The sequence below is a fragment of the Chiloscyllium punctatum genome, chromosome 20 (genome assembly GCF_047496795.1).
Source record: "Chiloscyllium punctatum isolate Juve2018m chromosome 20, sChiPun1.3, whole genome shotgun sequence".
NCBI lineage: Eukaryota > Metazoa > Chordata > Chondrichthyes > Orectolobiformes > Hemiscylliidae > Chiloscyllium > Chiloscyllium punctatum.
Window position 1 is genome coordinate 74,636,699 of NC_092758.1, and position 25,993 is coordinate 74,662,691.

Below are 25,993 nucleotides of genomic sequence, written 5' to 3' on the forward strand. Positions count from 1 at the left end.
TTCCCCGTCCAAGAGACCCTCCTTTCTCCCGCCCCAGAGACCTTCCTTTCCCAGTCACTGAAATCCTCCATTTTCCTGTCCCTGACACCATTTGATTTTCCTTGACTCTAAAAGACCCTGCTTTCCCCTGTGTCTTAGACCCCATTTTCCTTGTCCCAGAGGCCATCACTGGTTGCTTCCTCTCCCTATCCTTGATTTCCTCCACTGCTCTGTCCCTGAGACTATCCACTGCCTGTCCCTGAGATCCTCCACTGCATGTCCCTGACCCACTCTACTCCCTGTGAGACCCTCCTTTCCCTTGTCCGAGACATCTCCATTCCTCGTCCCTGCTCTCCTGAGACCATGTGATTTTTCTTATCTCTGAGACCTTCCTTTTCCTTGTCACTAAGGTCCTCCTTGACCACCTCCATTCTTCTGTCCTGGAGACCATCTGATTTTCCCTGTTCCTGACATCCTCCTTCACTTGTCCCTGACTCCTCCCTGTCCTGAGACTCTCCACTTCCCTACCATGAGGCTCTCCTTTCCTGTCTCCATGAGGTCTTCCTTTCTCCTGCCAAGAGACTCTCCATTTGAGACCACATGATTTACCTTGTACCAGAAAATCCTCCCTTTCCCTGTCCTCGAGGCCCTCTCCTGTCCCTTTGATGCTCCTTTATCTTGTCACTGAGACTCTCCTTTCCCTTACCCCTGAGAAGTATCCACTCCCTTTTCCGGATCTCCTGCGACCATGTGATTTTCCTTCTCTCTAAGACCCTCCTGATTCCCTCCAGAGTCCATCTGATTTTCCTTGTTCATGACACCTGCCTTTACTCATTCCTGAGTCCTTCCTTCTCTTGTACCTCGGGCCGTCAGTACCCAGTCTCAAGACTCTCTACTCCCCTGTCCATGAGGCCCTCCTTTCTCCTCTCCATGTGATCCTCCTTTCTCCTGTCCCTGCTACCATCTGATTTTCCCTGTCACTAAGACTCTCAAACTCCTATCTCATAGACCCTCCTATATTCCCTGTGGTATTAGGGTGGCACGGTGGCACAGTGGTTAGCACTGCTGCCTCACAGCACCAGAGACCTAGGTTCAATTCCCGCCTCAGGCAACTGACTGTGTGGAGTTTGCACATTCTCCCTGTGTCTGCGTGGGTTTCCTCCGGGTGTTCCAGTTTCCTCCCACAGTCCAAAAATGTGCAGGTTAGGTGAATTGGTCAAGCTAAATTGCCCATAGTGTTAAGTGAAGGGGTAAATGTAGGAGAATGGCTCTGGGTGGGTTGCGCTTCGGCTGGTTGGTGTGGACTTGTTGGGCCGAAGGGCCTGTTTCCACACTGTAACTAATCATTCCCAGCCTCTAACATATTTTCCTTGTCCCTGGCATCTTCCATTTCTCTTTCCCTGACAGCACTGTTTCACCTGTCCTTGAAGCTTTCCTTTCCCCTGTCCCTAACCCCATCCTTTCCCCCTTATCCCTTAGTGCCTCCCATTTCTTCTGACCCTGAGACTCTCCATTTCCCTATCGCTGAGACTCCCCAGTTCCCCATGTACTCCATCCCTCTGACCATTACAATTCCATCTCCCTTGATCGAGAGACTTCCACCTCCTGATCCTGAGGCCCTCCATCACCTGACCGCAAGGACCTCCATCCCTTCACCTTTTAAGCCTTAGCCCTGAGTACCACCATCCCCTTATTCCTGACCCTGGTGATTCCCGTTGTCCCAGACACCATTTGTCCCTCTGCATTGTCAGTCATCCATTCCATCTCCTTGGCACTGAATCCCATGCTCTCCTTGAGACCCGTGTTCGCCCTCACCCTCGACTCCATCAGCACCGGAGGTCTTCAGCCTCCTGTGGCAGGTAGCAACTTCACCTATCTCAACTTATCCTCTGGACTTCTCTACAATACTGTTATATGGTTGAATATTGGGATAGGATCCAAGGAACAGGAGAATCGACATTTCGGGCATAAGCCCTTCTTCAGGAATTCTTCCTGAAGAAGGGCTTATGCCCGAAACATCGATTCTCCTGTTCCTTGGATGCTGCCTGACCTGCTGCGCTTTTCCAGCAACACATTTTCAGCTTTGATCTCCAGCATCTGCAGTCCTCACTTTCTCCTTGAATATTGGGGTACTCTGGACCTCTCTAGGTCTATGCAGGTTAGGAAGTATACCTTAATTTGTAAGATTCTCTAGAATAGCCTGAGAATCTTCAGTGTTTTACTTTGACTGGATGAAGATTATTTCCAGATTGGAGTTGAAAGTGTGGTGCTGGAAAAGCGCAGCAGGTCAGGCTGTATCCCAAGAGCAGGAAACTCAACATTTCGGGCAAAAGCCCTTTATCAGGTATAAAGGGAGCCTTACAGGTGGAGAGATAAATGGGAGGGGAGTGGGGCTGGGGGGAAGGTAGCTGAGAGGGGAATACGTGGATGGATGTGGGGGTAATGGTGATAGGTCAGAGGGGAGGGTGGAGTGGACAAGTGGGAAGGAAAATGGACAGGTAGTACAGATCATGAGGTCGGTGCTGAGCTAGAAGTTTGAAACTGGGATAAGGTGGGCCATGGGGTTGGAGGGTCCCGAGGTGGAAGATTAGGGAGGGTGGTAAAAAAGGAGGGGGGGTGGCATTGCTAATTAGAAATGGTATAACGGCTGCAGAAAGGAAGTTTGAGGGAGATCTGCCTCTGGAGGTAGTATGGGCTGAAGTCAGAAATAGGAAAGGTGCAGTCACCTTGTTGGGTGTTTATTATAGGCCCCCCAATAGCAGCAAAGATGTGGAGAAACAGATTGGGAAACAGATTTTGGAAAGGTGCAGAAGCCACAGGGTCGTAGTCATGGGCGACTTCAACTTCCCAAATATTGATTGGAAGCTCTTTAGATCAAGTAGATTGGATGGGGCGGTGTTTGTGCAGTGTGTCCAGGAAGCTTTTCTAACGCAGTATGTAGATTGTCCAACCAGAGGGGAGGCCATATTGGATTTGGTACTCGGTAACGAACCGGGACAAGTGGTGGGCTTGTTAGTGGGTGAACATTTTGGTGATGGCGACCACAATTCTGTCACTTTCACCTTGGTTATGGAGAGAGATAGGTGCGCACAACAAGGAAGTTTTTACAATTGGGGGAAGGGAAATTACGATGCTGTAAGACAGGATTTGAGGAGCATACGTTGGGAGCATAGGCTGTCAGGGAAGGATGTGGTGGAAATGTGGGACTTTTTCAAGGAGCAGATACGACGTGTCCTTGATATGTATGTACCGATCAGGCAGGAAAGAAATGGTCGTGTGAGGGAGCCTTGGTTGACGAGGGAGGTTGAATGTCTAGTAAAGAGGAAGAAGGAGGCTTACATAAGGTTGAGGAAACAAGGTTCAGACAGAGCAGTGGAGGGATACAGGATAGCCAGAAGGGACCTGAAGAAAGGGATTAGGAGAGCTAAGAGAGGGCATGAAAAATCCCTGGCGGATAGGATCAAGGATAACCCCAAGGCATTCTATGCGTATGTGAGAAACCTGAGAATGACGAGAACGAGGGTAGGTCCGATCAAGGACAGTGGTGGGAGACTGTGTATTGAGTCGGAAGAGATAGGAGAGGTCTTGAACAAGTACTTCTCTTCAGTATTTACGAACGAGAGGGACTGTATTGTTGAAGAGGAGAGTGTGAAACGGACTGATAAGCTAGAAGAGATATCTGTTAGGAAGGAAGATGTGTTGGACATTTTGAACAACTTGAGGATAGACAAGTCCCCCGGGCCTGACGGGATATATCCTAGGATTATGTGGGAAGCAAGAGAGGAAATTGCAGTACCGTTGGCAATGATCTTCTCGTCTTCACTGGCAACGGGGGTGGTACCAGGGGACTGGAGAGTAGCGAATGTTGTGCCCCTGTTCAAAAAAGGGAATAGGGATAACCCCGGGAATTACAGGCCAGTTAGTCTTACTTCTGTGGTAGGCAAAGTAATGGAAAGGGTACTGAGGGATAGGATTTACGAGTATCTGGAACGGCACTGCTTGATTAGGGACAGCCAGCACGGATTTGTGAAGGGTAGGTCTTGCCTTACAAGTCTTATTGAATTCTTCGAGGAGGTGACCAAGCATGTGGATGAGGGTAGAGCAGTGGATGTAGTGTACATGGATTTTAGTAAGGCATTTGATAAGGTTCCCCATGGTAGGCTTATGCGGAAAGTCAGGAGGCATGGGATAGAGGGAAATTTGGCCAATTGGATAGAAAACTGGCTAACCGGTCGAAGTCAGAGAGTGGTGGTAGATGGTAAATATTCAGCATGGAGTCCAGTTACAAGTGGAGTTCCGCAGGGATCAGTTCTGGGCCCTCTGCTGTTTGTAATTTTTATTAATGACTTAGATGAGGGAGTCGAAGGGTGGGTCAGTAAATTTGCAGATGATACAAAGATAGGTGGAGTTGTGGACAGTGAGGAGGGCTGTTGTCGGCTGCAGAGGGACTTAGATATGATGCAGAGCTGGGCTGAGGAGTGGCAGATGGAGTTCAACCCTGCCAAGTGTGAAGTTGTCCATTTTGGAAGAACAAATAAGAATGCGGAATACAGGGTTAATGGTAGGGTTCTTGGTCAGGTGGAGGAACAGAGGGATCTTGGGGTCTATGTACATAGATCTTTGAAGGTTGCCACTCAGGTGGATAGAGTTTGTAAGAAGGCCTATGGAGTATTATCGTTCATTAGCAGAGGGATTGAATTCAAGAGTCGTGAGGTGATGTTGCAGCTGTACAGGACTTTGGTTAGGCCACATTTGGAGTACTGTGTGCAGTTCTGGTCGCCTCACTTTAGGAAAGATGTGGAAGCTTTGGAGAGGGTGCAGAGAAGATTTACCAGGATGTTGCCTGGAATGGAGAGTAGGTCATACGAGGATAGGTTGAGAGTTCTCGGCCTTTTCTCGTTGGAACGGCGAAGGATGAGGGGTGACTTGATAGAGGTTTATAAGATGATCAGAGGAATAGATAGAGTAGACAGTCAGAAACTTTTTCCCCGGGTACAACAGAGTGTTACAAGGGGACATAAATTTAAGGTGAAGGGTGGAAGGTATAGGGGAGATGTCAGGGGTGGGTTCTTCACCCAGAGAGTGGTGGGGGCATGGAATGCGCTGCCCGTGGGAGTGGTAGAGTCAGATTCATTGGCGACCTTTAAGCGGCATTTGGATAGGTACATGGATGGGTGCTTAATCTAGGATAGAAGTTCGGCACAACATCGTGGGCCGAAGGGCCTGTTCTGTGCTGTATTGTTCTATGTTCTATGTTCTATGTTCTATGAGGTGTTCTTCCTACAGGTGTTGGGTGGTAAGAGAGTGGTAATGGAGGAGGCTCAGGACCTGCATGTCCTTGGCAGAATGGGAGGGGGAATTGAAGTTGTCAGTTACGGGGTGGTGGGTTTGGTTGGTGCAGGTGTCCTGGAGATGTTCTCTGAAGCGCTCTGCGAGGAGTCGTCCTATCTCTCCAGTGTAGAGGAGACTGCAACGGGAGCAATGGATACAGTAAATGACGTGTGGAAGTTCAGGTGAGACCTTGATAGATGTGGAAGGCTCCTTTGGGCCCTTGGACGGAGTTGCAGAGGGAGGTGTGGGGCGCAGGTTTTGCAATTCCTGCAGTGGCAGGGGTTGGTGTCGGGAGACGAGGGTGGGTTGTTAGGGGGCTTGGACCTGACGAGGTAGTCACAAAGGGACAGATTCTTCATAATGCTTTGGAAACTCAGTTCAAAAGTTGCTGGAATGAAATTGAAAGAATGTTTTAAAATAGTTTATGAAGTAAGGTAAGTTGCTAATCTCTTTGAGTGTGGTTCTTGCTCAGTTTCAAAACTTTTATTTGTAATTCAGCTAATTCTAGTCTGTGTGCTTCACACTGACTCTTAGATATTTAGTACCTTCTGCAGCTGACACTAGATCTTGGTGTAAAGCCAGTATCTTGTCTATTGCACGTAAGAGAGGAGAAATTTTGTGATTATGCTTGTGGCATTGTTATAAACAAGTGTTGATTGGAGGCTGTGCCATGCTTCTGGATGCTGCTTTGTTGTTTTGAACACAAGGAATGTTGTATTGAACCTGAACTGTAATGACATTGTTGTTGGGCTACATACCAGCCTGTGATTTAGTCTTTAGAAAAAAGTTATTTGTTAATAAAAAAAAAGAAAGAAGCATGAAGGTCGTTCTCAGTAATGGACTGATGTGATCACTCATGGACAATATATTCATTACTAGTGACAATATTCTTTTCACTTTGGTGTCTCATTCAGCAATTTATCACTCAGTGAAGATGTGTTTTTATGTAATGTTTAAATTCTAGAAGTTGTAGAGATGCTTTTTACATCTATATACTGGGTGTTAGCAAGACATAAATTAGATTTTCAGTGTTTGTCATAGATGGTATGTATACTGGCAGCAGTTAGATTTATAAGTGCTGTCTGTATTCAGAAGGCTGACCACAGCTCATTCAGCAGTTTATTGTGCATAAGGTTGACAAGTTATCCTCATTGCTGTGCCATGTTAAATTATCCACAGTGCAGTGCATAGTGGGAATTTGTGCAAATCAGGGATACAACTAATTGAAGCTAATATCATTGGTTTATTATTTAGAATGGGATTTTTGCTGGTTGTTTGCCAAGTATCCTGGTTTCCATTCAAATGCAGTGAAATCTTTTGCTTTCTTAAAACTTCTTGTGATGTCATTGTTAAGATAATCATGTCGAATCCCGTAGATTTGAGGTGCGGATTTGAAACAGTTTGTGTAAAGACAATGGCCAATGTTAATTAAAGAAATTTCTGATTTTCATCTCCAGGCAGCAACCACAGCTGTGTAACTGCCAGGTACCAATCTTGTTTCATGACTTAGAAATGTTTCTGTTACTCCTGCTGTCACAAAGTTGGTGACTTATTGTGTAGGTATTGGAAATACGCTGGTACATTAGCTGAATGGTTGTTTTTCACATTATATTTTGCATTATATTTGACCTTACATGTGATCCCAACTGTACACTAGAATGCCATTGCTTCATCCTACATATGCATGTTCTAGTAAGGGGAGCTGTGTGGTGATAAGAAATGGCGCCCTAGTTATCCTTCTGTCATCTAGTGAAACTGAAGTAAATTGTTGAATGTCAACAGCCATCTCTTTGGTATCATTAGCCAATTCTACATACTTCACAATGAAACCTAAGAACTCTTAAGTCTTTGTGGTTCAACAATAGGGCATCTGATAAATTTACCCTGGATATATTGGAAGACCCCCTACTTATCAAGTTGTTAAAAAGAAGGGTTAGTCTGAGACAAGTGATGCACTGACATTTTCCTTCACTTCCTTCACTTGGAGAGCATTAAGAAAACAATTAGGAAGTCACTGAATAGTACTGCAAATCTGGTTTATTTTCAATTTGTTACAAAAATATGCACTCATGACACTTGGCAATTATTGTGGTATTTCAACATGATACATACTATTTTGACTTTATATTCAACTTTATTTCTTTATTTACTTCTGTTTTGACAAGGTGTTATGCATTGGTTGGAAATACAATTCCATTGATAGATGTTCTTAAGAACAAGGAGCAGTTATATATTTTGCAATCACTAGTCCCAAATGCTGTTTTGTCAAATGTTTTTTTACAGTTTTTGTTGGATGTTTTTATCGGTAAGTAGATAACAAAACATTGGTGTATTTTTATTTAAAATAAATCCAGTTTGAGTTATCTATAATGTTCATACAAAAATATATCGTGTTTACATCTGGAGTTCTAGGCAATTCAGTTTTGCAAGAAATCATCTTTGCTCATTTCAAATATTGAAAGCAACATTTTGAAAGCATCATTGTGTGAAATAAATGTGACATTTTTGTGGAAGCCTTGCTCAGTCTTAATTTTTAAACTTTTTTGACTTTGTAGGATTTGGCACAGTTGGAAATAATATGTAAGCAGCTTTATGAGGCCACAGATCCAGCCCAACGATTGCAAGCAGAGAAAGCCTTGATTGAGCTTACTGAGAGCCCTGAATGTCTCAGCAAGTGCCAACTCCTATTGGAACGAGGAACTGTAAGTTTATTTGAGTTATTGTGTGTTCATGCCAAAAATCTGAATTTTTTTTCTATTTTCTGTACAGTAATTAAGAGATCCCAAAATCAGTCTCATGAGCAACACAGAGTTAAGATAATTCCGAGTTCTTCCACACAGTCCCAGTAATGCTGGACAAGCCAACTTCTGTAGAGCATGTTTACCTCCCAAAATTTATGTTCCCTAAGCTCTGTGTGAGATTGTAGAAACTTGAGGCCATCACTTTTGAATTGTTTCAGACGATAGTCAGAAAAAAATGTCTAATTTTACTTGTGCCTTAATTTTTTTTCAACTGAGCATGCTGAATTTTTAGATACGTGGTATGCTTGCTTTGTCAGTCTCCATCACAATGGAAATCAAGCAACCACGTTTAATTAGATAATGAATCGACGTAGAATCAACTGCTTACACTCCTGTCTAACTACAAAATAAAGCCTCCTATGCACCAATATTACATTTTTCCCACCCCATCCTTGTGTGTCACTGAATGATGCGTAGGACTACATGGAATTTAAACACAAAAACACACAACCTGTTCAAGCCAGAACAGTACCAACCATCCATCTGAGAAATATTCCTAATAATTTTTATTGGCTCTGTTTCCATGTGCCTTCAACTCCTTATCCTTACTCTATCTCGGAAAAAGTGAGGACTGCAGATACTGGAGATCAGAGCTGAAAAATGTGTTGCTGGAAAAGCGCAGCAGGTCAGGCAGCATCCAAGGAGCAGGAGAATTGATGTTTTGGGTGGCTTATGCCTGAAACGTCGATTCTCCTGCTCCTTGGATGCTGCCTGACCTGCTGCGCTTTTCCAGCAAACACATTCTCCAGCCCTTACTCTATCTCTCCAATCTATCTGCACTTAAATATTAATATTATTTGTGCCTCCGGTAAAAACTCAGGAAATAAATTCTCTGAACTTGATAAAGAGGTTTCTCCTGTTCACTGTCCTGAAGTCCTTATAATTTAAACTTATATTTATGGCACTTTCTTTATATTCAGCTACTCTACTCTAATTGCCCTTCAAAAGCTGGTGGTGATCCACCACCTTGAACTGTAGCTTGTGGTGCAAGCACAGTACTGTTAAGAAGAAAGTTCTATATTTTTCAGTGAAGGAATGGTGATATAGTCAATCAGAGTTGTGTGTGACTTGGATGGAACTTACAGGCAGTGGTGTTCACCCTGGGCGTGCTGACTTTTGTCTTCTCGATAGTGAAGTTCACAGTTTTAGACAGTTTGAGTGAAGGAACTTCGCCAAATTGCTGCAGTACATCTTGTCGACAGCTGCTTTTACCACGATGAATATTTGTGATGATGGATGGGGTGAGTCAAGTGAACTGCTTTTTCCATTATGTCATTGACCTTATTGGAACTGCATCCATCCAGACAATTGGAGGATTTTCCATCACACATCTGACTTGCATGGTTGAAAGACTTGTCCTCCAACAATCATGACCATCTTTCTTTGTGCTTCGTATAACTCAAATCAGTGGAAAGTTGCTGATGATTAAAAGAAGAATGATAAGACAATAAATAGCCACATTGAATTCATGCTACTTTCTCTGAACTTGTTAATCATAGCCAGAGTATTACTTGTAATGGCTTCTCTTTCCGGTCTCCCTTTGTGCGTTCTAGTGACCCCCAAAGATCAGTCTTTTGTTGTGCCTCTCCTATTTCTTATCTATGTGTATCCAAAAGCGCAGTGTTAGGTTTTGCAAGCCTGCTGATGAGACCCAGCTCTACCTTGTCACCAACTTTCTTGACTCCTCGACTCTAATTATCAGATCACTTATTTAAGATCTTGCACTGAATGAGTAGAAGTTAGTTCCAAAAAAAAATAGAAAAACTGAATGGTGCTGTTCTGGTGGGATGGGCTTTATTTGAACTGTGCTAGGACCAGTAGTCATTGTTATAAACAAAGAAGTCTACACCACAGTAAAAGGCCTTTCAGCCCATTGAATCTGCACCAGTTAAAAACAAGTGCCCAACTATTCTAATACCCTTTTCCAGTACTTGGCCCATAGCCTTGGATGCCTTGACATTATAGATGTACTTCTAAAAGTTAGGTGGATTTCTGCTTCTGTTGCCCTCAAAGCTTCCTGCCCCTTACTTTAAATCTAAGGGGAATGAACATTTGATCTCTCCATCAAGCGGAAAAGATCATTCCCATCTAACTTATTTATGCCCCTCATAACTTTATTTACCTCAATCATGTTCCCCCTCCGAATTTTCTGCTCTAAGGAAAACAACCATAATTTATCAAATCTCCCTTTGTTAACAAACCTCTCCAGCCCAGCAACATCCTGGTAAATATCCTTTGCACCTTTGAGTCATAGCATGGAAACAGACCCTTCGGTCCAACTTGTCGATGCTGACCATTTTTCCCTAACTAAAGCCAACCTGCATTTGGCCCATATCCCTCTAAACCTTTCCTATTCATGTACCTGTCCAAATGTCTTTTAAATAGTCTGATCTTATAGCCATTACAGAGAGATACTTAAGAGATTAAAACTGGGAACTGTTCCGGGATATGTAACTTTTTGAAAGGATAGGCAGGAAGGAAAGGGTGATGGGATATCTTTGTTAGATAGGATGGAATAAGCATAACAGCAGGAAATGATCTCAGATCTGAAGATGTAGAATCCATGAATCTTTGCAGCAAGAAATAGAAAAAGAGACTGGTGGGAATAGGTTACAGGTAGCAATACTATAGGATAGAAAATAAACCAGGTGATAATGAGAATGTTAAAAAAAAAGTAAATCATGGGTGGCATTAATTTTAGTGTAGATTGGAAAAATCAAACCAGTAAAACTTGAAAGGAGTCAGAAAAGATTTGCAAGGATGTTGCCAGGGTTGGAGGATTTGAGCTACATGGAGAGGTTGAATAGGCTGGGGCTGTTTTCCCTAAAGCTTTGGAGGCTGAGGGGTGACCTTATAGAAGTTTATAAAATCATGAAGGGCATGGATAGGATAAATAGACTAAGTCTGTTTGCTGGGACGGGGGAGTCCAGAACTAAAGGGCATAGGTTTAGGGGTGAGAGCAGAAAGATATAAAAAAGACCTAAGGGGCAACTTTTTCACGCAGAGGATGGTTGCGTGTATTGAATGAGATGCCAGAGGAAGTGGTGGAGATGAGTACAGTTGCAACATTTACAAGGCATCTGGATGGATGTATGAATAGGAAAGGTTTGGAAGGATATGGGCTGAGTGCTGGCAGGTGGGACTACATTGTGTTGAGATATCTGGTTGGCATGGACGAATTGGACCGAAGGATTTGTTTCTGTGCTGTACATCTCAATGACTTTATGAGGTAGAAGTAGGCATGAGGAAGAATTCATATTTAGAACAGTTTCCTAGAACAATATGTTGTGGATCCAAGTAGGGATTTCATATCTGAGAATGTGTTATGAGATGGATTTAATAAATAATCTCAGAGTAAAATACACTTTCCCCTGCCCCCCACCAAGGAAACAATACCATAATATGATAGAATTTAGCATTCAATTTGGGTCAGAAAGAGCTATACTAAACTTAAATAAGGATAATTACAAAGGAATGAGGACAGAGTTAGCTGGAGTGGACTATGAAAGGAAGTTAACAGAAAGAACTATTGATGAACAATGTCAGATATTGAAAAAAATAGTCTATGACTTACAATAAACATATAATCCAGCGAAGAAGAAGGATTTTAGAAAGTATGTAAACCAACCATGTTTAACCAGAGAAGTTACCAATTGTACCAAACTGAAAGAAAAAATATAATGTGGCAAAGATCAAATATAATGTGGTAAACCAGAGGATTGGGAATTTTTTCAAAAATAAAAGGTGACCCCAAAAAACATGGAGGCAGAAAATAAACTGAAGAAAATTGAGCAAATAATAAAGAAACCGATTATTTCGATATATAAAAAGGCAAAGAGACCAAAGTAAACATAGGCTTAGAGGATGAGGCTGGGTAAATAATAATTGGGGAATTGGATATGGCAAATGAGATTAATAAATAGTTTGTATCAGTCTTCACACAGTAGAGGAGACACTAATAGCATTGCAAAAATATTAAATAATCATGGGTCAGAAATATATGCAGTGTATGTCATGAGAGAAAATGTACTAGAGGAAGTAATGGGACTAAAAACCAATATGTCCCCTTGATCTGATGAGTTGCATCTTCGGATATTTAAAGGAAGTAGAGACAGTGTAATAATATTGCAGGAACCTTTCAATTCTGGAAAATAACATAATTGATAAACAGTCAATATACCCGTTTTCAAAACGTGAGGAAGACAAGAAAGAAAACAGTAACTGTTAGATCTGTTAGCTTAACACCTATAATTCGAAAAAAAGGTTAATCTCTATTGTAAAGATTGCAATAACAGTATTTAGTAACACGCAACATAATCAAGTTTAGTGGCTTCATGAAGCATAAGTCATGCCTGACAAACTTAGTAGAATCTTGTGAGGAGGTAACAAACATAAGCAAAATAGATGAAGGGGAACTTGTAGTTGGAACAGATTTAAATTTCCCAACGGCATTTGATAAACTATCACACATGAAGCTGTTTAATAAGATGGGAGCCCATGTTATGGGGGTAGTATATTAGCATGGTGAGAGGATTAGTTAACTAATCAAAAACAAAGCCTTGGAATAAAGGAGCATTTTCATGTTGGAACGTGTAACTAGTGGTGTGTCACAGGGATCATTGCTGGGCCCACAATTACTTGCAATATATTAATGATTTGGCAATGAATGTACTATTGCTAAGTTTACAGTTGACACAAAAACAGATGGGAAAGCAAGTGGTGAAGATGTCACAAAGAGGGATATAATATGTTAGGTGAATGGGTGAAAATTGGGAGTTGAAAACAAGATGGGAAGATGGGAAGATGTGAAGTTATGCATTTTAGCAGGAAGAACCAAGGAGAAAAATATTATATAAATGGAGAAAGACTTCAGATGTCTGCAACATGGATCACAGTGAGGCGCGAGCATTTAAGGCAAAGGAAGAGGAAGAATTTCTCTCAGAAGGAGTACACCTGTAATTTTTTTAACTGCGGAGGGCTTTAGAAGCTGGGTAATTAAGTATGTTCAAGGCTGAGATTTTAATCAGCAAGGGAATTAAGGTCTACCAGGCGGCACGGTGGCACAGTGGTTAGCACTGCTGCCTCACAGCGCCTGAGACCTGGGTTCATTTCCCGCCTCAGGTGACTGAATGTGTGGAGTTTGCACGTTCTCCCCGTGTCTGCGTGGGTTTCCTCCGGGTGCTCCGGTTTCCTCCCACAGTCCAAAGATGTGCAGGCCAGGTGAATTGGCCATGCTAAATTGCCCATAGTGTTAGGTAAGGGGTAAATGTAGATGTAGGGGTATGGGTGGGTTACGCTTCGGCGGGGCGGTGTGGACTTGTTGGGCCGAAGGGCCTGTTTCCACACTGTAAGTAATCTAATCTAATCTAATCAGTTAAAGTCTGGAAAATGGAATTGACAATTAATAGGTCCTCCATGATCTCGTTGAATGGTGGAGCAGACACGATCAGCTTACCTTTGATTTTACATCCTATCATTTTAAGTGATATTAAAAATAGAGGAGCTGAATATTATTTAAATGGAGAAATCTACATAACAGAGGAATCTGAGTGTTCTTGTCCATAAGAGTCATAGAGTCAGAGATGTACAGCACAGAAACACACCCTTCGGTCAAACCCGTCCATGCTGACCAGATATCCCAACCCAATCTAGTCCCACCTGCCAGCACCCGGCCCACCAAAACCCTTCCTATTCATGTACTCATCCAAATGCCTTTTAAATGTTGCAATTATACCAGTCTCCACCACTTACTGCGGCAGTTAATTCCATACACATACCACCTTCTGCGTGAAAAAGTTGCCCCTTAGGTCTCTTTTATATATTTCCCCTCTCATCCTAAACCTATGCCCTCTAGATTAGATTATTTTAATGATTAGATTACTTACAGTGTGGAAACAGGCCCTTCGGCCCAACAAGTCCACACCGACCTGCCAAAGCGCAACCTACCAAGATCCATTTCCCCCTGCACCTAACACTACGGGCAATTTAGCATGGCCAATTCACCTAACCTGCACATTTTTAGATTGTGGGAGGAAACCTGAGCACCAAGAGGAAACTCACGCAGACACGGGGAGAATGTGCAAACTCCACACAGTCAGTCGCCTGAGGTGGGAATTGAACCCAGGTCTCAGGCGCTGTGAGGCAGCAGTGCTAACCATTGTGCCACCGTGCGGCTTCTCTAGTTCTTAGAGAAAAGACTTTGTCTATTTATCCTATCCATGCCCCTCATAATTTTGTAAACCTCAATAAGGTCACCCCTCAGCCTCCGACGCTCCAGGGAAAACAGCACCAGCCTGTTCAGCCTCGACCTATAGCTCAAATCCTTGAACCCTGGCAACATCCTTGTAAGTCTTTTCTAAACCTTTCAAGTTTCACAATATCTTTCCGATAGGAAGGAGACCAGAATTGCACGCAATATTCCAACAGTGGCCTAACCAATGTCCTGTACAGCCGCAACATGACCTCCCAACGCCTGTACTCAATACTCAGTCCAATAAAGGAAAGCATACCAAATGCCGCCTTCACTATGCTATCTACCTGTGACTCCACTTTCAAGGTGCTATGAACCTGCACTCCAAGGTCTCTTTGTTCAGCAATACTCCCTGGGACCGTACCATTAAGTGTATAAGTCCTGCTAAGAATTGCTTTCCCAAAATGCAGCACCTTGAATTTATCTGAATTAAACTCCATCTGCCACTTCTCAGCCCATTGGCCCATCTGATCAAGATCCTATTGAAATCTGAGATAACCTTCTTCACTGTCCATGACACCTCCAATTTTGATGTCATCTGCAAACTTACTAACTATTCCTCTTATGCTCACATCCAAATTATTTATATAAATGATGAAAAGTAGAGGACCTAGCATGATCCTTGTGGCACTCCACTCGTCACAGGTCTCCAGTCTGAAAAACAACCCTCCGCCACCACCCTCTGTCTTCTACCTTTGAGCCAGTTTTGTATCCAAATGGCTAGTTCTCCCTGTATTCTGTGAGATCTAACCTTGCTAACCAGTGTCCCATGGGGAACCTTGTCGAACGCCTTACTGAAGTCCATATAGATCACATCTACCGCTCGGCCCTCATCAATCCTCTTTGTTACTTCCTCAAAAAACTCAATCAAGTTTGTGAGACATGATTTCCCACGCACAAAGCCATGTTGACTGTCTCTAATCAGTCCTTGCATTTCCAAATACATGTACATCCTGTCCCTCAGGAGTTCTTCCAACAACTTGCCCATCAACATCAGGCTCACTGGTCTATAGTTCCCTGGCTTGTCCTTACCACCCTTCTTAATCAGTGACACCACGTTAGCCAACCTCCAGTTTTCCGGCACCTCATCTGTGACTATCGATGATATAAATATCTCAGCAAGAGGCCCAGCAATCACTTCTCTAGCTTCCCACAGAGTTCTAGGGTACACCTGAACAGGTCCTGGGGATTTATCCACTTTTATGCGTTTCAAGACAACCAGCACTTCCTCCTCTGTAATATGGACATTTTTCAAGATGCCACCATCTATTTCCCTATGTTCTATATCTTCCATGAACTTTTCCACAGTAAATACTGATAAAAAATACTCGTTTAGTATCTCCCTCAATTTCTGCGACTCCATACAAAGGCTGCCTTGCTGATCTTTGAGGGGAGAAAGTGAGGACTGCAGATGCTGGAGATCAGAGCTGAAAATGTGTTGCTGGAAAAGCGCAGCATGTCAGGCAGCATCCAAGGAGCAGGAGAATCGACATTTCGGGCATGATTCCTGAAGAAGGGCTTATGCCCGAAACGTCGATTCTCCTGCTCCTTGGATGCTGCCTGACCTGCTGCGCTTTTTCAGCAACACATTTTCAGCTCTGATCTTTGAGGGGCCCTATTCTCTCCCAAGTTACCCTTTTGTCCTTAATGTATTTGTAAAAAAGCCCTTTGGATTCTCGTTAATTCTATTTGCCAAAGCTATCTCATGTCTCCTTTTTTGCCCTCCTGATTTCCCTCTTAAGTATGCTGCTATTGGCTTTATACTCTTCTAAGGATTCACTCCATCTATCCTTTCTATACTTGACATATGCTTCCTTCTTTTTCTTAACCAAACCCTCAATTTCTTTAGTCACCTAGCATTCCCTATACCTACCAGCCTTTCCTTTCATGTTAACAGGAATATAGTTTCTCTGGATCCTCGTTATCTCATTTCTGAAGGCTTCACATTTTCCAGCCATCTCTTTACCTGCGAACATCTGCCCCCAGTCACCTTTTGAAAGTTCTTGCCTAATACCATCAAAATTGGCCTTTCTTCAATTTAAAACTTCAACTTTTAGATCTGGTCTATCCTTTTCCATCATGGTTTTAAAATCTAATAGAATTATGTCGCTGGCCCCAAAGTGCTCTCTCACTGACACTTCAGTCACCTGTCCTGCTTATTTACCAAGAGTAGGTCAAGTTAGCACCTTCTCTAGTAGGTACATCCACATACTGAATCAGAAAATTGTCTTTTACGCACTTAACAAATTCCTCTCTATCTAAACCCTTAACACTATGGCAGTCCCAGTCTATATTAGGAAAGTTAAAATCCCCTGCCATAACCACCTTATTGTTCTTACAGATAGCTGAGATCTCCTTAAAAGTTTGTTTCTCAGTTTCCATCTGACTATTAGGGTGTCTATAATACAATCCCAATAAGGTGATCATCCCTTTCTTATTTCTCAGTTTCACCCAAGTAACTTCCCTGGATATATTTCCGGGAATATTCTCCCTCAGGACAGCTGTAATGCTATCTCTTGTCAAATCACAATAATCTAACATATATGTTCAGCAGCCAATTGGGAAGGCAAATGGAATGTTGACCTTTATTTCAGAGGCAATCAAGCATAAAAAGAGGGAAGTCTTGCTGTGGTGCAGTGGCATTTTCCTGGTCTCTGGATCAGGATACCTGAGTTGAAATCTCACCAGATTGATTTGAAACATGTATACCTCAACTCGTTGATATTTCAAATATCTTTACCAAGAAATGGTTGTGTACAATGGACATAGCAAAACTCAACAATATCCTGGCTGCAGAACTGATGACGTTTGGTTCGAAACTAGCCAGATCCTGAGCAAGGCTGTATCAGTATAGCTGTGAATCTGCTATTAATCCAGCAAAATGGAGAATTGCCCAAGTATCTAGTAAACAAAAACACTCTCATTTATATAGTACCTTTAATTTAACAAAATTTCCCAAGGAATTTCATAGGAGCATTACAGAACAAAACATGACAGGAAGCACATTCTGTATTTTGTCAGATAACAAAAATTGCTTGGAAGATGTAGGTTTTAAGAAGTACTATAAAGGAAAACAATCAAGTCAAGAGGTGAAGAGGTGCAGGGTATATATTGTAGAGATTATGACTAGGCAATTAAAGGCATGGCACAATGGTAGAGTTAAGATCAGTGATGTACAAGAAGCCAAAATTAAATTGTGGAATAACTCTGAAAGGCATAATGTTGAAGGCTACAGTATGCTCTACCAAATATGATATTATAAAGACTTAGTTTTCTGAACAGCTCTGGATCTCAAAGGAGAGACATGTGCCATCTGGGTCTCCTCATAGTCATAGAGATGTACAGCATGGAAACAGACCCTTTGGTTCAACCCATCCATGCCGACCAGATATCCCAACCCAATCTAATCCCACCTACCAACACTTTGTAGGGTTGCCTAGGATAGTAATGTAACTTTGAACTTAATCGCTGTCATGCAGCAAACTACATAATTTTAAAGACTGAGCCTCCTTCCAGAAATGCCATATTAGAGAGGAAATGGTATTAGGAAAATTGATGGGATTAAAACCCAATAAGTCCCCAGGGCCTGATGCTCGCAATCCCAGAGTAATTAAGGAAGTAGCCCTAGCATTGGTGATCATTTTCCAGCATTCTATAGACTCTAGAAGAGCTCCAATGGACTGGAAGATAGCTAATGTAAGCCCACTTTCCAAAAAACAAGAGAGGAAATGGGGAATTCTGGGCCAGTTAGCCTGACATTGGTGGAGAAAATGCTGGAGTCAATTATTTGGGATGTAATAACTGAGCATTTGGATTGTAGTGACAGAATTGGTCTAAGTCAGCATGGATTCAGTGAGGGGAAATCATGCTTGAAAAACTTCTGGAATTTTTTGAGAATGTAATCTACCTCAGGCAACTGTCTGTGTGGAGTTTGCACATTCTCCCCTTGTCTGCGTGTGTTTCCTCTGGGTGCTCCGGTTTCTTCCCACAGTCCAAAGATGTGCAGGTTAGGTGAATTGGCCATGCTAGATTGCCCGTACTGTTAGGTGAAGGGGTAAATGTAGGGGAATGGGTCTGGGTGGGTTGCTGTTCGGAGGGTCGGTATGGACTTGTTGGGCCGAAGGGCCTGTTTCCATACTCTAATTAATCTAATCTAATCTAATCTAATCAGTAAAGTGGGCAAGGGTGAATCCGTGGATGCTTGTAACTGAACTTTTAAAAGGCTTTTGACAAGATTCCACACAAGAGATTAGTAAGCAAAATTAAAGCTCATAGTATCAAGTGGTAATGTATTGATGTGGATATAAAACTAGTTGGCATTCAGGAAGCAGTTGGTTCCTGCTTCCGACAGTTGGAATAAACAGGTCCTTTTCAGGGTGGCAAGCAGTGATGAATGGGATGCCGCAGGGTTCAGTGCTGGGACCCCAACTGGTCACAATATACATGAACAATTTGGATGAAGGAGTTGAATGCAATATCTCCAAATTTGCAGAGGACACTAAACTGGGTGGGAATGTGTCCCGTGAGGAGGATGCTAACAGGCTGAGTGGGCAAATATTTGGTAAATGCAATATAATGTGGATAATTGAGAGGTTAACCACTGGTGGCAAAAAAAAGAAGGCAGATTATTACCTAAATGGTGGCATTTTAGGAAAAGATGAGGTGCAACGAGACCTGGGTGTCATAGTGCAACAACCGCTGAGGGTTGGCATCCAGGTGCAGCAGGCAGTGAGGAAAGCTAATGGCACGACCTTCATAGCAAAAGGATTTGAGTATAGGAGTAGGAAGGTTTTGTTGTAGTTATACAGGGCCTTGATGAGGTCACATCTTAAGTATTGTTTGCAGTTTTGATCTCCTAGTCTGAGGAAGGACATTCTGAGGAAGAGAGTCCAGCGAAGGTTCACCATACTGATTCCCGGGATGGCTCGATTGACATATCAATCAAAAACTGGATCGACTGGGCTTGTACTTACTGGAGTTTAGAAGAATGTGGAGGTAATTCACAGAAACATTCTTATGTGACTAGGCAGGCTAGATGTGGGAAGAATGTTTCAGATGTTGGGGAAGTCCAGAACTAGGGCTGTGATGGTGCTTTCATTTTAAGAAGGTTATTTCGTCCTTTTTTTTCGGAGAGGTTGTATAGTCAGAGATGTGGAAGCATCTAGTTTAATAATGGAAGGGGAGTGGCCAGTTCTCTCCGTTCAGGTTTTTATGTTATTTGTTTTAGCTGTAGCAACTACAAGATGTAAGAGTCCAGGAGAGTTGGAAGCTTTAGTAAAGGAGTCCTCTGATTTTTTTCTGAGATTTTTCCCTGGATACTGCTCCCTCCTGCCTGTCAGAATTTGTGTTTTAATTTACCTTTTTGCCAAGGGATGTGTTTGTGGGAGGTTACTACATTGGAAGTTGATTTGTAATAGTTGCTATATCTGGTCAGTTAAGTTTTCCAGTAGTTAAGTTATTCTAAATTCCGTTTTATTTTGTTCATGTTTCAATTGCATAAATTTTGTTTTGCTTAAAGCTGAATGGTTTGACCAGCTACATCACACCTGGATTACCCACTTCACGTCTTCTTTAAATAAGAAAAGTTAGATTATAGGCTACTTTAAAATATTTTGAGGAGATCTGACCTGGTCCATAAAAGATTGCAGGCTTGTCCGAGATTGATTCTATAATTCCATTTTGGGTTTAGAGTTGTTGGACTCAAAGGCGGCGAGTAGAAGGTGTTAGTGTCTTTTGTTCTGGCTGTTGAATTCAGTTGGATTAAACAGCTCTTGGATAGTAATGGCTCTTTCAGTCACTAAGGGTTTTCTGGGGGTGGAAGAAGTGACTTTGGGGGTCTTACAGAAGATGAGCAAGGCAAAGCTGTTGAAATTGGCAGACAAGCTGGCGTTGGGTTTCCCTTCATCTGTGAGCAAAAGGAGAGGTAATTACAGCAATAGCTCAACATTTAAATTTGCTGGAAATGTCATAAGAATCTTTGGAAATGGCTAAGATTCAATTGCAGATGAAGCAGTTTGAACATAAACAGGAACTGAAATTGTTAGAGTTATGGTTAAAAGCAGAACAAAAAGAAAAGGAAAGAATTGCCCTGGCAGAATAAAAAGAAAAGGAGAGGAGGGCCCTGGCAGAAGGAAAGGAGAGAGAGAGAGAGAGCATTTGTACTTCAGAAGTTGGCACTTAAACAGGAAAGTTGGCTGAAAAGGATGGAGGGGAAGGTATGAGGTAGGCTTAGTGAGGAAGATAGTGATGATGAACCCATCATAGTCAAAGGCGTGGTGGGGATATGTTTCGATATATCCAAATATTGCCAAAATTTGCCAAAAAGATTATAGAAGCCTTCTTCATTTAATTTGAGGAAGTGACTAAACAAATGAAGTGACCAGCAACCATGAGGATTTTGTTGATCTAAACAAAGTTGGTAATAGAGCTAGTGAGGTTCTGGGGAGTATGAGTGAAGAAAGCCATCTTAAATGCATATGAGCTTGTGCCAGAAGCCTACAGACAACGTTTCAGGAATTTACGGAGGACCCCTGGTCAAACATACATTGAGTTTGAAAGGATCAAACAAAGTAATTTTGATAACTGAATAAGGGCTTTAACAATAGATCAAACATATGACACTCTTAGACGATCATTTTGGAGGAGTTCAAAAATTCACTTCCTCGGGTGGTGAGAACTCATAGGGAAGAGCAGAGGTTAGCAGCTAAATCAAAGTTTAGCTTTCAACATCAGTTTCAATCATGAGGGTCAGAAATTGGGGGAAAGTCCTCAGGTGGTAAGAGAAAGTCGATCATGGTGAAGATAATAAAGCTAGCTTACCCAGGGTAAAAAGGAAACCCATGAAGGGGAAAGACAAGTTAAAAGGCTCAGGTGTTTTCATTGCAATAAATTAGGCCACATGAAGTCACAGTGTTGGTGCGTTTGAAAAAACACTGGGAAGATGACTGTAAGAAAACAGGATAAGCCAGTTAAGTTTGTTAAAGTGGTAAAGGAAAGCACGGTGGAGGCTAAAAAGCTGCACTAGAATGCACAACCTGGTTGGAGATTGGTTGAGAAGGAGGTGTTGGATCATCTTAAACCATTTATTTGTAAGGCGATGGTTCACTTGCATAGGTCAGGATCAACAGGTAAAGAAATTACAGTACTAAGAGATGTGGGATCATGTCAATCTTTGATGCTCAGAGATGAGGAGATGTATAAATCAGGGCTTCTGCCAGAAAAATTGCTAAAATGTAGAGTTCATGGTGAGACGAGAAGTGCTGCAGATTCTGAGTAATCCAAGATGGAGGACAGGAAAAAGATTTGGCTGTAAGAGCTGTTCCTTTTTTTTGAGGTAATTTAGATGCTGGAGCTGATTTCCTTGAATTTCAGAAGCAATAATTAGTGTTTTATAAGCTGTTGCATTGCTTTGGAACTTTTAGTGGGGGGGGGGGGGGATTGATCAAATCAACAGCGCTTGAAAAAGGAGAAAGAAAGACAAAGGTAGAGACCACAGTGAATCAAGCGAGAAAGAAACCTACACTGCTGTTAGACTCAGCAGCGAATCTGCACAGCTACCGCCTTTGTTGTTTGAGTTCAAGTATCTCTGAACATCAGAGTGATTCTAAGAAAAGTTAACAAACTGCAAAATTCACAGCTGACCTTGGAGGAACCTTTGTGGGGGAAGCTTACAGCATGGGGCAGCTAAGTACATAGTTTTTAAGTGTAACCCAACTTTTGTTTTTGTAAATCTACAATACTGAGTAGAGTGGGTTCTTTTTTGATTATATGTTTTATTGAGATCTGTCTCTTATTACATTTTAATAAGATAGAACAAATAATGCAAAGCTAGCCTGGAGCAGTGATTTTTAGAGTATAGAGGAACTTTGATTGTCAGAACGAGATGGGCGGGCACTTTCGTTCAGATAATTGATTATTCAGTTAATTGATTCAATGCCTCTCCTCTGAGGCTAGGAGTTTTCTGAAGTTTCATTTTTACTCGCTCTGCCTGCCTTGCTTCCTCTCTCTGCCTCAGGGTTTGAGCTGACACACACTTGTCTGTACGGAACCTGCAGCATTGCTGAAGCCTCCCCCAGTTCAATGGGACTGATACATTGAGCACTTGCTAAGTCCGTTCCCCATTCAGCAGACTAGGCAGCAGCACACTGCGTACGAACTACCCCCCCCCACCCACCCACCCACCTCGGACTCTGCCGTTCTGTCCTCCTGCCCTCCCCCACCCTCGCCTCCTCTGTCTGCACCCCCCCAACCCCATCTGTTGCAGCCCAAACCCCATCCGCGCCAATAACACTGTCCACATCAACAAACCCATCCAACACCCCCCCCCCCCCCTCCCCCCTCCCCGTCCCCATCTGAGAATATGAGAAGTTAGGCCAGAATTTAAAATGGAGGTCCTCAAGGGTTGCAATTTCTGGATTACTCCCACTGCTATGAGCTAGTGAGGGTAGGAGTAGGAGGATAGAGCAGATGAATGTGTGTCTAAAGAACTGGTGCAGAGAAGAAAGGTTCAGATTATTGGAATCTCTTCTGGGCAGAAGTAACCTGTGTAAGAAGGATTGCACATGAATTGGAAGGGGACTACTATATTGGCTGGGAGATTTTCGAGAGCTGCTTGGGAAGATGGGGGGTTAGATTGTAAGGACAGAGGTCAGTCTGAGACTGGTGCAGTTGGGAAAAGGAGCAAGCCAAACAGTCAGGCAAGGCAGGGACAAAGCAGAGAATGAGGTAGGACTGAGCCCTAACAAGGGAAAGCAGTTGAGTTCAGTGCATGGTTCGGAACATGGGACTGGGATATCATAGTAATTACAGAGACTTGGCTCAAGGATGGACAGGACTGGAAGCTTAATGTTCCAGGGTACCTGTGCTTTAAGAAGGATAGAAAAGGGAGAAGAGAGGAGGTGGATTGGCGTTTTTTAAAAGGGGGAATACATTATGGCTGTACTTAGGGAGGATATTCCTGGAATTGCATCCTGAAAAGTTTTTTGGGTGGAACTGAGAAATAAGAAAGGGATGATCACCTTATTGAGACTGTGTACTATAGACCCCCCAGTAATCAGTGGGAAATTGAGAAACATGTTTGTGAGGATAACACGTTTGTTATTGCTAACAATAATAGGGTATTCCCTACCATAATAATGGTAGGGAATTTTAACTTTCCAAACATAGACTGGGACTGTCATAGTGTTAAGGGTTTTGATGGAGAGGAGTTTGTTAAGTATGTACAAGAAAATTCTCTGATTCAGTATGTGGACGTACCTAGTAGGCCCCACAGTGCCAGTGACCATAATTCTATTAGTTTTAAAACAGTGATGGAAAAGAATAGTCAGGATCTAAAAGTTGAAGTTCTAAATTGGAGGAAGGCCAGTTTTGCTGGTATTAAGCAAGATCTTTCAAAGGTTGATTGGGTGTGAATGTTCACAGTTAAAGGAACGGCTGGAAAATGGGATGTCTTCAAAAATCAGACAAGAATTCAGAGACAGTATATTCCTGATAAGGTGAAAAACAAGGCTGGTATATGTAGGGCATGCTGGATGACTAGAGAAATTGAAATTTTGGTCAAGTGAAAGAAGGAAGCATGTGTCCGGTATAGACAGCAGAGATTGAGTGAATTCTTAGAAGAGTATAAAGGCAGTAGGAGTATATACATAAAAGGGAAATCAGGAGGGCAAAAAGGGGACATGAAATAGCTTTGGCAAGTAGGGTAGGAGAATCCAAAGGGATTTTATAAATACATTAAGGACAAAGGGGAAACTAGGGAGAGAGTAGGGCTCCTCAAAGATCAGCAAGGCAGCCTACGTGTGGAACCACAGGAGATGGGGGAGATACGAAACAAGTATTTTAGATCAGTGTTTACTGTGGAGAAGGACATGGAGGATATAGAATATGGGGAAATAGTTGATGCCATCTTGAAAAGTGTCCATATCACAGAGGAGGAGGTGCTGGCTGCCTTAAAAGGCATAATGGTGGATAAATCCCAGGTCCTGATCAGGTAGAACTCTGTGGGAAGCTAGTGAAAGCAGATGAGGTCAATAATTCACAGTTTTGCTAATGGAGATGTAGTGTTAGCGTTACTTTCAGTGATAGGTGAACCTTTAAAAGCAAGGTTTGGTGTACCATATCAAATCGAAAGGAGAATGAGTGAGGTAAACTATTTGATAAGGACTCTAAATAGAAAGAAGTCTCACACGGTGTGTCATTTAAATATGTTCAAGCAGTATTTTGATAGGGAAGGAAAGGACAAGGAGAAAATGTCACTGGTTACAACACAAAATGAAGAACCAAATTCAGATGATTTTGAATTGGACGTTCCTCAAATTAGATTGAACAATGAGCAACTTCTCAAAAATTGGGATAAATTATTGAGTCACCTTCTGGACGAAAATCAACATGACCTGAAAGAGTTACTACTATTGCATGGGGAGCAAAGTAGGAATAAACTGCAAAGTCCTAATGATGAAAGGCTTTTACCCGAAACGTTGATTTTCCTGCTCCTCGGATGCTGCCTGACCTGCTGTGCTTTTCCAGCACCACTCTAATCTTGACTCTGACCTCCAGCATCTGCAGTCCTCACTTTCGCCTATTGGACTTCAGTAAGGCGTTTGATAAGGTTCCACACAATAGGCTATTGCACAAAATAAGGAGTTTCAGGATTGAAGATGATTTAGCAGTTTAGATCAGAAGTTGGCTAGCTGAAAGAAGACATAGGGTGGCGATTGATGGAAAGTATTCATTATGGAACTCAGTTACCAGTGGTGTGCTGCAAGGATCTGTTCTGGGGCAACTGCTGTTTGTCATTTTTATAAATGATCTGGAAGTGGGTGTAGAACGATGAGTTGGTAAATTTGCAGATGTCACTAAGCTAGGCAGAGTTATTGATAGTGCTGAAGGATGTTGTGGGTTACAGAGGGACTTAGATAAGATGCACAGCTGGGCTGAGAAGTGGCAAATAGAGTTTAATGCGGAAAAGTGTGAGGTTATTCACTTCAGAAGAAGTAACAGTAATGCCGAATACTGGGCTAATGGTAAAATTCTTGGCAGTGTAGATGAACACTGAGATCTTGGTGTCCTGGTGCATAAATCTCTGAAAGTTGCCACCAAGATTAATAGGGTTGTTAAGAAGGCATATGATGTGTTGCCGTTTATTGTTAGGAGTATTGAGTTTCGGAGCCACGAGGTCATGCTTCAGCTGTACAAGACTGGTAAGGCTGCACCTGGAGTATTGTGTGCAGTTCTGGTCACCACATTATAGGAAGGAAGTGGAAGCTTTGGAAAGGGTTCAGAGGAGATTTACTAGGATGTTGCCTGGTTTGAAAAGAAGGTCATACAAGCAAAGGCTGAAGGAACTGAGGCTATTTTCATTGGAGAGAAGGCAGCTGAGAAGTGGCTTAATTGAGATGTATAAGATAATCAGAGGGTGGATAGTGAGAGCTTTTTTCCTCGGATAGTGAAGGCTAACATGAGGGGACATGGCTTTAAATTGAGGGGTGATAGATTTAGGACAGATATCAGGGGTAGTTTCTTTACTCCGAGTAGTAAGGGTGTGGAACGGCCTGCCTGCAACTGTGGTAGACTGGCCAACATTAAGGACATTTAAATGAGCATTGGACATACATATGGATAATAATGGAATGAC

The 25,993-nt window shown here is 42.5% G+C and overlaps 1 protein-coding gene across 1 annotated transcript in view; it reads left to right on the forward strand.

The window, feature by feature from the left end:
* The window catches only part of LOC140491822 (ran-binding protein 17-like), a 235,240-nt gene that overhangs the window by 59,408 nt on the left and 149,839 nt on the right, over nt 1-25,993 (forward strand). Inside the window, exon 2 of the mRNA XM_072590217.1 lies at nt 7,866-8,012. Coding sequence (XP_072446318.1) covers nt 7,866-8,012 — 147 coding nt within the window. The remainder of the gene's footprint in view (nt 1-7,865; nt 8,013-25,993) is intronic.